A 15,391-nucleotide genomic window follows, 5' to 3' on the forward strand; every position below is an offset into this window, starting at 1 on the left:
AACGGTAAAGCTTACAGCACGATTAACTGTAAAATCACAATTGTGAAAATACAGGAAGGAAGGACTTAATTGTCTTTGCACGAGTACAATGAAATTACAGCATAAAGTTGTAACTTTATTGCAATTAACTGTAAACTCAAATATCTGATGTTACAGCAAATGACTGTAAAAGTGACCGTGAAAGTAATGCAATTATTAGCCAGTAATTTACTGTAAATCTAGTGCAGGCGTGTCAAACTCGTTTTCATTGGAGGGCCACATCGCAGTTATGGTTGCCCTCAGAGGGCCGCTTTTAACAGGGAATAATATACAGTATGAATATAAATGTGTATATATAAAACGTACGTTTTTACGTACGCTGTACAAAACCAAATCTTTAGATTGTAGTGTATAAAACTGGCAGCTCAGTTGCCACAATTTTACCGCATATAAAATTTAAAAAAAATACATGGAGTTAAATTAGGGACAAGCAGTAGAAAATGGATGGATGGATGGAACGGAAAAACGGTACCAGTTTTTTTACGTAAAAATTCATGCAAGTTTTTTTATACTGTAAAATCTACGGTTGTTGGGTTTTATAGTCTATATTAAAAGTGGATTTTACTGTAAAAAAAAATGTTACTGTAAAATTTTTACATGAACCGTTTGTTGAATTACTTGCTTTGAAATCATAAGTCAAGCAGATATTTAAGTATTTATCTTTATTTGAACAATAACGTTGTTTTGAAATGTATGATGATATAATATTTTGTTTTATTATTAGAGATGATTAGATAGATGGATGGATGGATGGATAGATAGATAGATAGATAGATAGATAGATAGATAGATAGATAGATAGATAGATAGATAGATATATAGATAGATAAATAGTACTTTATTGATTACTTCAGGAGAGTTCCCTCAGGAAAATTTTAATTCCAGCAGCAGTGTACAGAATTGAGATCGAATTTAAAAAGTAAAAAGTAAATAATGGGGGTATAAATGGAAATAAGAAAGAAAATATTACAATAAGAATAAAAATATAACAGTAAAAATAAGAATATAACAAGTGAAACTAGGCAGTAGTGACCATGTTATGAAAATGTATTGCACTTTTATTGCACTAAAGTGTAAATACATGTAATTGTACACAGTACATTTATTTTTGTAATACATTTAAAAAGATAAGGTACTTTTTTATTTACACCTATTATTTCCACCCCACAAATTGATGTGGCGGGCCAGATCTGGCCTACGGGCCTTGAGTTTGACACCTGTGATCTAGTGGTACGCCAAAAAAGTTGATTCATTATTAAAGTAGTGTTTTATTTTTCCATATTCAAACAGTGTTACTGTTCAAAATGCGTTTAATGTTAGAGTGACCAAAAATATGAATAAACCTATGCCTTGTTTTTAATGAATACTTAGGCGTACTATGCTACTGTATTTTAATGTGGGTCACAATGGTGGTACTTTCAGTACCAAGTGTTTTTCTGATGTGTTTTTTTGGTTAAAAAAAAAAAAAAAAAAAGTTTAAAAACCATTGGGCGAGAGTAAAAATATGTGACAACCAAACCAATTCTCCCCTATTTGTTTGGTTTTGATTTATTTTCCAGAAAAAAAAAAGTGTAGCACTCAAGTGCCTATGGAAGAATCTTGGTCATGTTTATGACCAAAATATGAAACAAGACGACGTTTTTTTTTAATGATTGTTTCATTTTTATTGAAAATTGTCATACAAAATTTGTTTTTTTAAGAGCGTAAATGTCATAGCAAAAACGGTATTACCGGTATCGTCACACATACATACATACATACATACATACATACATACACATAATTTGGCATCCAACAATAAGGAGAGAAATATTCTCAACACAGGATATGGCAGAGATACACTGTTACATCCAGCAAGGCAATAAACTCCACTGGAGTAAAAACCATCATCACGCAAAAACATCTTTTAAACACAAAAAACGGTAAAATGGTGACTCAGTCATTGCAAAGAAGAAACATAGAAAATGAGGGAGAGCTGTCACTATTGGTGTCCATCAATATGATGTTAAGGAGCAAGGTGGGAATGCATATGTCACAAAAAGTCCTGGTGGTCTCCTCAGGTGAGTCTACCAAGGCCTCCACACGCCGCTCTCCTGCAGCCTGGTTCCTCTGCTGGGGGAGCTCACTGGAGAGGAGCCTTTCTGGATCATCTGCTGCTGGGCAGAGAGGAAGTGCAGAGAGTCCCTCCAGCAGTGAGAGTAGCCTTGCCTGAAGTCGCCACCATCGCTGCTGGAGGTGGACTGATGATGTTGAGGATGCCGCTTGTGCAGCTGCTGCCTCAGGAAGCTGACGGTCATCTCCAGGATGTCTGCTTTCTCCAGCTTGGAGTTGGGCTCTTGTAGTTGGAACTCTTTCTCCAGGATGATCTTGAGCTGCTCGATGCAGGTGTTGATGCGATCTCGTCGCAGTTTCTCCACCATGGGCTTTCTCAACTGATGGAGGAAAGACACACAGAGGTCAGGACTACTTCATTATGAAGACGTGTCACGTGTAAAATCCCTATGAATAAAATCTATAAAATGTAATACAATGCTGTCAAATGTAATAAAATGCAATTATTGTAAATCAGATGTTGCCAAATTTTAAATTCAACTTTTAAAATGCCTATATAAATGAAATGAATTTAAATTGAATTTAAATTAAATTTAAATTTAATTCAATTTAAATTGAATTTAAAACAAATGAAATTAACAATTTGAAATTATGCACGGACCACATTGGTGAGAACTACCTAATGAAGATATGTCACATTTGCAATTCCTGAAAAACTAAATTAAATCAAATGTAATGGAGCAAAATAAGTTAAAATACAATTTCATAAAATCAGTAGTATTAGTGGTTTAGAAATTCTGAGTCAGATTTTGCAACAATTTAAATGTAACTTTTGAAACACCTTAGTGAATAAAATAAAATAAGAAAAAATAAAACAATATAGAAATAAAGTAATAATAATTTAAATTAATTTAATTTAACTTACTCTATTTTAATTAGTAGCAGTAGTGGTTTAGAAAATCAGATTTTCAAACATGTTTCCATAATTTGTGTGTTAAATGTTGTATTATGTACATATATATATATATATATATATATATATATGGAGTCAAATATACTTACTCTGATGTTGTCTCTCTCTGAGATCCTGGCAGGCTGCATGAAGGAGTCACTGGAGGAGCAAGGAGCCATGTCTTTCCAAGCAGGTACAGAGAAGCTTCTTCCAGGACAGTTCCGCTGGCTGTGAAGTCCGTGCAAAGCGTCCGCTCCGACTTTTATAGACGCACATTAGCATAACAAAGCCATGTGTCTCGGGCCGCGCTGGGGTTCCCACACTCTGACCGGTGGGACTCCGAGCACAACAATAGAGCAGCCATCAATAACCCACAGGTCATCTATCTGTGCTGGGCCTGTTTCCCAAGATAAGCAACAAGTGATAAAGCAGGCCATAATGTATACTCATCAACACATATTTAAGGTAAGATATCTTTTTTGGTGAGGGGGAGACAAAAAAAAGAAGAGGAAGGGGCTCCTGGGGGGGGCCAATGAAACGACCAAATGCTTCAGTGCAATAAAGCAATATAAGATGGGAAGTAGGTGTTTTTAAAGTGTGGCGCACAAACAGGAACAGTGCATAAAACGTCTAAGAGAAAAAGCACGTCAGCTAAAGGATACAATGTTATGCAGAGGTGTACTTATAACAATTTTACAGACAAATAATATGAATATCATGGTGGATTAAATATTGTTTTCTTCCTGCATGGGAACGTAAGAGAACTATTGAGAAGGCTATCGAATCGAATAAAAACTAAATACATTTTCCTATAAGAAATCATGCAAATCCAATGAATCTGTTGCAGACAGCCAAACATATTGAAACAAAACCTATTTTATTGTGAACAATTATAGTTTTACACACATGCTAAATATATACAAATGACCCCAAAAATGGATAAACTAACATCACTTTTACTGAAAAGTCTTGCTGGCAAAGACCTAGCCATATGGACGCTATCTTCGTACTTTGCCAAAAGTTCTTGCTTGAGTTCCATAGTGTTTCTCACCTTCTTTATCCAAATGACGACACTCGCAACTTTATTTGGCCGCACGGTGGCTTATTCTGCGTTGTACTTGGGCTTTTTGTTCCAAAGAAAGATGCACGGAAATTCGGCCGTACAATAAATGAGCAGGGAAATTTTGGACATTTTTTCGTCAAAAATTCATCCATCCATCCATCCATTTTCTACCGCTTATTCCCTTACAATCGTATAAAAATTTGGGGTGTACAAAACCAAGGCACTTGTCCTCGTCAGGGTTCATTCCAGCTTACTTTGGGTGAGAGGTGGTGACCATGTAATTCATACTCACATCCACACCTGTAGACAATTTAGGGCAGGCCTGGGCAATTATTTTGACTCGGGGGCCAAATTTATAGAAAAAAATGTGTCTGGGGGCCGGTATATCTGATTTTTAGGAACGCTTATACAAAACCTCACAATAATATCTGAATGCTAAAAACGTTATGATAGACTGCCTTAAAAAACGGAATGGAATTTTAAATTTCTGTACTGAATGAGACACCCAGAATGTACATGAAAATAAAGAATGTGGGATTTACAATATTAACTATGAACGATAAAACACTGAATATTGACAGCATATGAACGTCACACCCCCTCTCCATCCACATATTTTACAATCAAGCGAAACACAAAAAAATGCAACAAACAGCGAAATATGAACGCGAAATATATAAACACACCAATCTGACATATCTGATACATCACTAAGCTTTAGAACTTTGTTGTAAAAATCTCCTTCCCACCCACACTGCTTGGTGCCTCGTCTGAGCTGCTGTGATTTAGATTACCATAGTAACTAATTAGATTACCATAGTAACTAGTATATCATGCAAAAGCTCAGATTCCAACCATTGAAATACTTTGTATAGTTCAAGACTTACGGTCATTAGAAAACATCACTGCACATCATAATGGCAGCTACACTTTCCATCTTGAAGATCTAAAAAAGTTATTTGGGAATGTCCGGGGGGCCGGATTGAAAAACTTAACGGGCCGCATGTGGCCCCCGGGCCTTAATTTGCCCAGGTCTGACTTAGGGTCTACAATTAGCCTACCAAGCATTTTTTGGGGCGTTTCGAAAAAAGTATGCAAACATGCAAACTCCACACGTAACTCAACCAACTAAGATCCGAACCCAGATCTCCAATTATTACAGCTATGCCATCATGCTGTCTTCTATTTGCCGACATTGCATTTTTGCAATTATATTAGGTGTATGTCCACATCAAAAAACAGATATGTTAAAATAAAAAAAAGCACATTTCCCACTGGGGAGTTTAAGAAAAACCTCCATCCACAATGGTTGTTTAAAAAGGTCTTAAAATCAATCGATAAATAATCAATAAAATCCTGAAAGAACAGCAACAACTGAGTTGGTTGGGCATAAAAACACCTGTGTGCATCATAATAGTAACCCAGCAGGCACAAGACATTGATACAACATTTATTATACGTACGTGTCCTTTAAAACAACAAAGCAAAATTGTTGTATTTGTAAATTGAGAGGGACGTGGTAAGTGGTGGAAAATGGATGGATGGATGGAGACAATGTTGATGTCCAAAGTTGGGCACAATGTAGGTTAAGAAATGACCAAATTTCAATGGTCAAATCAACGTCAGAACCCAACATTGATTAAACATGGTCAAAAAGCACGTTGTTTCAACATTAGGTTTTAGTTGCTCAACGTCAGGACCTAATTCAATCAGTTCTCAACGTTGTTTTAATGTCTTGTGCCTGGTGGGAATATATTATATATCATTACGTAGAAATATTATTGTATGATATTATAACAATGACGTGTACATTATCTTTAAAATCAGCACACGCAGTTCAGGAAACATCATGGATGTTTTTTTAATTGCACACACGCGTGTTGACAAAATTAAATTGATTGATTGATTGAGACTTTTATTAGTAGATTGCACAGTACAGTATATATTCCATACAATTGACCACTAAATGGTAACACCCGAATAAGTTGTTCAACTTGTTTAAGTCGGGGTCCACGTTAATCAATTCATGGTAGAGCTTCGAAAACTTGTAGCTCATCCTCTTTATATTCAGGATCAACAATATAAGTATCCGGCCCATAATTTTGCACAAAGTAATTGTTGTTGGCTTTCACAAAGTCTGCTTGATTAGCATTGTTGTTGATGGGGAAGGGATCTGCGGGTCCTAACTCTACGTCACACTATCACATGATGGGGTTCCTCACTATCTCTCAAAACGGCTCGGGAATCTCTGTGAGTTTGATACTATTTTGATCATATCTATTTATTCACAAACTTTGGAAGTATTTAGGTATCATAATACATATATATATATACTAATAGTTTCAATACAGAGGCAACTTGTTTTTCCACTCTTCTGGTACTTTAAGCTTCTCGTGCACTTCCAGCGGCAAGCCCCTTTGTTTATTTTGCCTCGTTTAAGAAGTAAAAAGACTTTTCTTACCTGCACGCTGCTTGCTGCCGGTTATTCCACTTACTGAGGACACAACAATCGCAGACATGGGAACCAGAATGCAACATTATACTGTAGTTTAGGGCTGCAGCTATCAGTTATTTTAGTTAGCGAGTAATCTTATCGATTAGTTTATTTGATTAAAAAGGATGTTTATGTAAAAAAAAAAAAAAGTGTTTAGGACTGTCACTCACCCTGTCTCGTCAACACGTATGCGCATAGAGCGTGTGCATACATAAAAGGCAGTCCAAGAGAAGCAACCAACAATTTGCAGTCATGTTGTTTTTGTGATAGAAAATACACTCAATGACAGCTGACACTAACTATCCAAATCAATTCCAATTAATCTGTCCCACCATCTTTGTTTTCTACCTGTCAACTGTCAGTTTAGGCTGCTCGCCGGCTCCTCATCACCACTTCAAGATGGTGGCCCAATTTCTCGCGTCACTGCAGCCAATAGTGCGTCTACTTATAAGATGTCTATGGGCAATAATGTATGTATAAATAGTTAGTATCAGCTACTGTAGCTAGCTGATATTAGCTAGTTAGCAGAAGTTAGCTATAGTTAGCAAAGAGGGAGTAGAATGTAAACAATAAAGTTATAGCTATAGTTAGCAAAGAGGGAGTAGAATGTAAACAATAAAGTTATAGCTATAGTTAGCAAAGAGGGAGTAGAATGTAAACAATAAAGTTATAGCTATAGTTAGCAAAGAGGGAGTAGAATGTAAACAATAAAGTTATAGCTATAGTTAGCAAAGAGGGAGTAGAATGTAAACAATAAAGTTATAGCTATAGTTAGCAAAGAGGGAGTAGAATGTAAACAATAAAGTTATAGCTATAGTTAGCAAAGAGGGAGTAGAATGTAAACAATAAAGTAGCAGTTCAAAGGTTTCCTTCACGCGCTCCACTCTGCCAGGTGTGAAGATTGCCTCGAGCCTCCGCGCTCCCACGAGGCAGGACGAGACCACGTGCCGCGGCGGCGGTGGTGACGCAGTTATGATAACAAACGCACGCGCTCGTGTCAGAAATGGCGCCTGCTCGTTTGGTGACGTCACGCAGCTCGACGCCCGTATTATTAGGTACAGATGATTAATCAGAAGCCAATGACTAATTGCGCATTTTACAGTATAATAATACCAAATCGTAGCTTTTTTGTTGAACGCAGCTGCCTATGATGCGCGAATGATCTATAATAATAAAAAATCGGTCAAAACCGAGCATTGTTATTAGACATGTCCGATAATATCGGCCGATAAATGCGTTAAAATGCAATATCGGAAATTATCGGTATCTGTTTTTTATTATCAATATAGTTTTGTTTTTTTTAGTTTTTTTTCATTAAATCAACATAAAAAACACAAGATACACTTACAATTAGTGCACCAACCCATAAAACCTCCATCCCCCATTCACACTCATTCACACAAAAGGGTTGTTTCCTTCTGTTATTAATATTCTGCTTCCTACATTATATATCAATATATATCAATACAGTCTGCAAGGGATACAGTCCGTAAGCACACATGATTGTGCGTGCTGCTGCTCCACTAATAGTACTAACCTTTAACGGTTAATTTTACTCATTTTCATTCATTACTAGTTTCTATGTAACTGTTTTTATATTGTTGTACTTTCTTTTTTATTCAAGAAAATGTTTTTAATTGATTTATCTTATTTTTTTTTTTATTTTATTTTTTTAAAGTACCTTATCTTCACCATACCTGGTTGTCCAAATTAGGCATAATAATGTGTTAATTCCACGACTATATATAGGTTGATATCGGTATCGGTTGATATCGGTATCGTAATTAAAGAGTTGGACAATATCGGAATATCGGATATCGGCAAAAAGCCATTATCGGACATCCCTAATTGTTATCGTAACCTATTTTTATGGGCTTGCGTCTTTGTGATGTTAAGTTCCTGCTGGTATACAGTATATGCCTTGAGCTCTTATTTTGAAGGCGCTAAGAGCGGAAGTGGGGACACGTTGTAGTGGAGCGGAGGTTTATATATGTCGCCGGTACTGTATTAAAAACTACAAAATAACAAACACGGAGGCTCCAATTTTACACTTTATTTCCTTTCCTTCAAAACCTCCGCTCCACTACATCGTGTCACCACTTCCGCTCTTAGCGCCTTCAAAATAAGAGCTCAAGGCATATACTGGATAACAGCGTATAACAGGAACTTAACATCACAAAGAGGCAAGCCCATAAAAATAGGTTACATTATCTTTGTGAAGGCAGAATTTGTGCAACCTACACCAGTGCAGGTGTGCCTAACGTGTCGGGATTAGTGTCATCTTTAATGGAATTATCACCGGCTGCCAGAACTCCTCCTCAGAAGTGTGCGTGTGTGCGTGTGTGCGTGTGTGTGTGTGTGTGTGTGCGTGTGTGTGTGTGTGTGTGTGTGCGTGTGTGTGTGTGTGTGTGTGTGTGTGTGTGTGTGTGTGCGTGTGTGTGTGTGTGTGTGTGTGTGTGCGTGTGTGTGTGTGTGTGTGTGTGTGTGTGTGTGTGTGTGTGTGTGTGTGTGTGTGTGTGTGTGTGTGTGTGTGTGTGCGCGCCCCCCCACTTTCCCACCAGTTCCCAACATGCAGCACAAAAGCCTCCACCGTGCTCCTCCATGCTCCACTGGGAATGTTAATTGATCGTTTGTTGTTGCTAGGCAACCACAACGCACTCCTATAACCTTCACACGCACCATCCTGTCTTCACCGCGAAACATCACACTCAGCCTGTGTGATAAACGTTGCTATATATTTTTCCAATGTTTTTTTTTTTTTTTAATATTGTTTTGATTGGCTATTTATTTATTTTTTTATAGATACATGTTACAGGTTATATATATATATTTTTTGAATGTATCAAAATGTGATGAATATTTAATGGACCACAATGGCAACAAGCCTTTTGGCTTTTTGTGCCACCCATTTGCCTTTTTAAAGCATTACATGGATTCAATTCTTTAAGATGTCAATAAACTTCTCAATCACTCAATCAATCAATAATGAAATACATAATTGATTCATACTATATTTTTTGTATTTAAACATAATATTAAAATGTATAAACAACCTCTCCTCTCCTTTAAATGTAATATTGGTAAATACTGGCAACATTTATGCAATTTGTGTAATATAACATACAGTTGATTTAGTCTTTAAAAATACTGAGAAAATTAAAAATATGTAAATGTACATATTTGTAAAATACAAAAATGAAAAAATAATGCATTTATAGTATTTGAACAGTCGCTATACATTTTTAAGGCATTTGTTTCTTTAATGACTAATGTGTTTTTTTTTAAAGATGAAAAAATAATAAATATTTCAACTAATATAGATATATGTAATTAAAATACAAGGGATATGCATTTTTAAACTAATAATATAATAATATTGTAATACTATTGTGAAAATGTTTGTTTTTATGCACTAGTTTTTCTATACTTTATACTGCCGTATTTTCCGGATTAGAAGCCGCTACTTTTTCCCTACGCTTTGCACCCTGCGGCATATAAAACGGTGCAGCTAACTTATGGATTTTTCTTTGCTAACGGCTACGTTTTAAATTCAACAAATAGTTTCATAAAACACTGACAGACAAACTGCAAAGGTGTGTTATTGTCTGTGCTAAATCACCCTCTTTTGGATGAGTTTGCTAACTACCGGGTTAAAAGTGTACTTTCTATTTTGCACCTTAGACCAAAAATATATCCCATTTCGTCTACTATTTGTCCATAGTGTTTCTGCTCGAAATTATTTTTTTATTCATCACTCCAAACAACGTTTATAAGTTTTACAATATAACTAAAACTATTCATACTTACTAAACGGTCCCATGTGTGATGTCTGTAGGAGTGTTTTCATTCATATTTGTAAGTGCTATTGTACAGCGCCGTTAGCATTAGCTAATATGCTAACCTGTTTACGAGTGTCGGTGTTAGTGTTACTAACTTACAATGGCGTTCTTTTTGTTTTGCTTCAGTTTCGTAAATTCACCAAAATGTCACCGTGTTTAGTTGACTGTAGAGCTAGCGTCCGCAGCTAGTGGGTCCATGACGATGTCTTCTGTTTTGTTTGATCAGCCATTTTACTGCCGTGTTACAGTCACCGTTTGGAAAGAATTAAAGTATGTAAATAAACATTTACAAAAAAATTTGGACCGGTATATATCTGTGCCTTATGGTCCGGTGCGGTTACTATAATATATATATATACAAACCCCGTTTCCATATGAGTTGGGAAATTGTGTTAGATGTAAATATAAACGGAATATAATGATTTGCAAATCATTTTTAACCCATATTCAGTTGAAAGACAACATATTTGATGTTCAAACTGATAAACTTTTTTTTTGTTGCAAATAATCAATAACTTTAGAATTTGATGCCAGCAACATGTGACAAAGTAGTTGGGAAAGGTGGCAATAAATACTGATAAAGTTGAGGAATGCTCATCAAACACTTATTTGGAACATCCCACAGGTGAGCAGGCAAATTGGGAACAGGTGGGTGCCATGATTGGGTATAAAAGTAGATTCCATGAAATGCTCAGTCATTCACAAACAAGGATGGGGCGAGGGTCACCACTTTGTCAACAAATGCGTGAGCAAATTGTTGAACAGTTTAAGAAAACCTTTCTCAACCAGCTATTGCAAGGAATTTAGGGATTTCACCATCTACGCTCCGTAATATCATCAAAGGGTTCAGAGAATCTGGAGAAATCACTGCACGTAAGCAGCTACGCCCGTGACCTTCGATCCCTCAGGCTGTACTGCATCAACAAGCGACATCAGTGTGTAAAGGATATCACCACATGGGCTCAGGAACACTTCAGAAACCCAATGTCAGTAACTACAGTTGGTCGCTACATCTGTAAGTGCAAGTTAAAACTCTCCTATGCAAGGCGAAAACCGTTTATCAACAACACCCAGAAACGCCGTCGGCTTCGCTGGGCCTGAGCTCATCTAAGATGGGCTGATACAAAGTGGAAAAGTGTTCTGTGGTCTGACGAGTCCACATTTCAAATTGTTTTTGGAAACTGTGGACGTCGTGTCCTCCGGACCAAAGAGGAAAAGAACCATCCGGATTGTAATAGGCGCAAAGTTGAAAAGCCAGCATGTGTGATGGTATGGGGGTGTATTAGTGCCCAAGACATGGGTAACTTACACATCTGTGAAGGCACCATTAATGCTGAAAGGTACATACAGGTTTTGGAGCAACATATGTTGCCGTCCAAGCAACGTTACCATGGACGCCCCTGCTTATTTCAGCAAGACAATGCCAAGCCACGTGTTACATCAACGTGGCTTCATAGTAAAAGAGTGCGGGTACTAGACTGGCCTGCCTGTAGTCCAGACCTGTCTCCCATTGAAAATGTGTGGCGCATTATGAAGCCTAAAATAGCACAAAGGAGACCCCCGGACTGTTGAACAACTTAAGCTGTACATCAAGCAAGAATGGGAAAGAATTCCACCTGAGAAGCTTCAAAAATGTGTCTCCTCAGTTCCCAAACCTTTACTGAGTGTTGTTAAAAGGAAAGGCCATGTAACACAGTGGTGAACATGCCCTTTCCCAACTACTTTGGCACGTGTTGCAGCCATGAAATTCTAAGTTAATTATTATTTGCAAAAAAAAAAAAAAAGTTTATGAGTTTGAACATCAAATATGTTGTCTTTGTAGTGCATTCAATTGAATATGGCTTGAAAAGGATTTGCAAATCATTGTATTCCGTTTATATTTACATCTAACACAATTTCCCAACTCATATGGAAACGGGGTTTGTATATTCTGTTCAATATTGCTGCTTTGACACCTAATTTCCCTGATGGAATCAATAGTGTTTATTCCTATATGTCCCTGTATGTTTTTGTGTCAGTGCCTTTCCCGCCATGAAGACATCTTTTCTCCTGACTGTTCAGGCACAAGACATTAATTCAAGTGATGTTTTGAAAAAGACTGTAATGTATAGGGCAATCACTTACTGGAATCCACTTCCACAATATTTGGTATCAATCACCAGCAGAGTGGCTTTTAAGAATAGACTAAGAGGAGAAGTATTGCGGAAAGAGATTATTCTAGATTGTACCTAATGTCATGACTGTTTTTATTGACTATTTTATTGATTATGGGACAAGCAGTAGAAAATGGTGGATGGAACTTTTTTCGTCACTTACTGTTTGTCTTTGGTACACTAATGTATATATTTTAGGCCATTGGTTCTTTTTTTTTTTTTTTTTTTTGCAAAAATATGTATATATCTATTTTTATATTGCTCTTTTTATCTTTGGTATGAACAATATGTAAACTCGAAGTTATTATTATTTTTTTGGGTTCTTTGTTGTTGCTATTTTTGTATTACAACATTTTATTATTTGATCATGTTGTACTGCATTTTAATCTTTTGTTTTGTGATTGTGTGATGTTTTTTGTCTGGACCCCAGGAAGAATAGTCTCCACTGCGGTGTAGACTAATGGGGATCCTTAATAAACTAAACTAAACTAAATTAATTGATACAACGTTGATTATACGTCCACGTCCCTTTAAAACTGACTTGTAAACAACGTTGCAAAATTGTTGTATTGGTAAATTGAGACGTTGGATCCACGTGGCGGGTTGGGAAATGACCACACTTCAACGGCCAAACAACCCGACATTGATGAAACGTCGTCAAAAAGCACGTTGCTCGACGTCAGGACCTAATTCAACAAGTTCTCAACGTTGTTTTAAAAGTCTGGTGCCTGCTGGGTCTTCACAGCCACAGTTGTCTTCATTATGTGTCTTCATGTCTCTCTTTGCGTCTTTATGTCCACAAGTGTGTGTGTGTATCTATACTTGCGTATATCTTTATGTGGGTGTGTGTGTGTGAAAATCAGTTTACCCCCCCCCCCCCCATTCCTCAGAGAGCTTTGGAATTCCTGCCATTAGAAAAAAAAAAAAAGTGCACGGTGCCCCATCATGGCGGCGGCAGGCAGCAGAGAGCGTCTTGCTGTCAGCCATGATGTCTGTGAGTGTGTTCACTGTGGTTTCCCACAGTCTGAACCTATTCAGCGCGCCCCTTGGACAGGAACAATGGAAGTGTGTCTTGTTACACACCACATTAGCCACGCTGTTTGATCTCTCATAGGGAGGAGGAGCGGGTGAAGGCGGCAGGCGGGGGCCCCCGGGCTTGAGCGCTGCAGGGCCATCTGGCTTGGCCCCTTACCGGACCCTGAGAAAGTGCCAGGAAAGGAATGCGGCAAGTTGCGTGCACACACAAATAGTTGTGAAATACTTATTTTTTTCTTAGAGGCACTTGACACATAATTCAAGCACGAGACAGCACAGCACACCCCGACCACCACTTGTGGGTGGAGGGGAGGGGGTGCAAGTGTCCATTGGCCCTTGAATAAAAATGATGGCCTGGCAGGAGTGGATGCACGGCAAAAATAATCTTCATATTCATTGGTTACTGGGGTTCAATTCCCACCTTCTACCATCCTAGTCCTTGGGCAAGACACTTCACCCTTGCTCCTGATGGGTGCTGGTTAGCGCCTTGCATGGCAGCTCCCGCCATCAGTGTGTGAATGTGGAAATACTGTCAAAGCACTTCGAGTACCTTGAAGGTAGAAAAGCGCTATACAAGTATAACCCATTTATTTATTTATTTATATTTAAAAAAACATTGTACTACAGCTAAATTGCACATATTTATTCAATGTTTTAAGGGTTATCATGTTCAAATCTTATGAATGTGCAGCAGTAATAATGCTTAGCTGGTCTCCAGGGTGACAGTGTTGCAAGCAGGTGGCATTCAATTGAATACTCTTATTAATCGAAGTCTAAACCATGAATTGATTTACGTGGACCCCGACTTAAACAAGTTGAAAAGCTTATTCGGGTGTTAGCATTTAGTGGTCAATTGTACGGAATATGTGCAATCTACTAATAAAAGTTTCAATCAATCAATCAATAAATAAATAAAAAAAACACATTCAAGTGTATCTAATACAACTTTTTTCCACCTCTTAGGTGATGTTTTGACTCACTAGTGCATAAGGCAGGTGTAAAAATGTATTTATATTTGAAAAAAAGTACTTTAAATATAAAAGTTAGAAATGTTTTAAAAAATATATATTTTTAGCCTTTTTTAAATAAAAAAAAATATGAATGTGGCCTCCAGCATGTTGGATTTTGGACATGCATTTCCTCATGCCGTCATCTATTTAGCTACGTAATTCCCCATTTCAACATCAATGTGGAACTACAAGTCAGAAGACAAGACAAAAAGTGTGATTTGCACAAAAAAAACTTCGGGTGAAGTTTTGCATTTATTTTCAGAGCCAACTTCTCAGGGAAGCAAGGGGATTCCTTTATAAAAGGCATTCAGAGGACAACACGGACGCATGCAAAACAATGCAACATTAAAACAAAACACCACAAATAATGGTTACACATGGTGATAACGCTGAGAAATCAAGAAATGATTTACGACATGAGTCAATCCGTAGGATTTAGGATGCTGACTGACGTGATACACGGTATCGAAAAGTGTGTCGCAGACACTTCAGGGAGTCGAACCCAACGTGGGTGTGATGACAAGAAATAAGTTTGCTTGACAAACGTACACATAAAAAGGTCACATGATGACCGCATGATCGTACTGGAGTCCTTCCAAAGGATTACGTTAGGCCACACAGTGACGCAAAAGAACTTCATTCGTGGTTCTGGTTCTGGTAGGTTGACTACCAGGGTCTCCACAGGGTGACACCGGGCACGCCGGCTCCCTTGCCGGAGCCGCCCTGGAGGGGGGATCCCGGTGGGGACACGCTG

General features: G+C 37.6%; 2 protein-coding genes across 2 annotated transcripts in view; both read right to left on the minus strand.

Annotated features, from left to right (window-relative positions):
* Positions 1-1,720: 1,720 nt before the first annotated feature.
* On the minus strand, positions 1,721-7,530 carry her12 (hairy-related 12). Its single transcript, XM_062052254.1, has 2 exons — positions 3,154-7,530; positions 1,721-2,471 (listed from the first exon to the last, which is right to left on the minus strand). Exons 1-2 carry the CDS (start codon positions 3,220-3,222, stop codon positions 2,106-2,108), a joined length of 435 nt encoding a protein of 144 aa, XP_061908238.1. The 5' UTR covers positions 3,223-7,530; the 3' UTR covers positions 1,721-2,105.
* A 7,363-nt stretch (positions 7,531-14,893) lies between these two features.
* LOC133653198 (transcription factor HES-5-like) overlaps positions 14,894-15,391 on the minus strand; it is a 1,496-nt gene continuing 998 nt past the window's right edge. The window contains exon 2 of the mRNA XM_062052255.1: positions 14,894-15,391. This exon is cut by the window's right edge and continues 314 nt beyond it. Within this exon, the coding sequence (XP_061908239.1) occupies positions 15,304-15,391 (88 nt within the window). The 3' untranslated portion in view covers positions 14,894-15,303.

This window comes from Entelurus aequoreus, linkage group LG07, assembly GCF_033978785.1.
Source record: "Entelurus aequoreus isolate RoL-2023_Sb linkage group LG07, RoL_Eaeq_v1.1, whole genome shotgun sequence".
Lineage (NCBI taxonomy): Eukaryota > Metazoa > Chordata > Actinopteri > Syngnathiformes > Syngnathidae > Entelurus > Entelurus aequoreus.

Excerpts from the sequence above, each read along its gene's own strand:
- her12 (XM_062052254.1), bottom strand. The coding sequence starts at position 3,222 with ATGGCTCCTTGCTCCTCCAGTGACTCCTTCATGCAGCCTGCCAGGATC. Across the intron at positions 2,472-3,153 it reads CAGAGAGAGACAACATCAGA|TTGAGAAAGCCCATGGTGGA; the intron begins GTAAGTATATTT and ends TTCCTCCATCAG.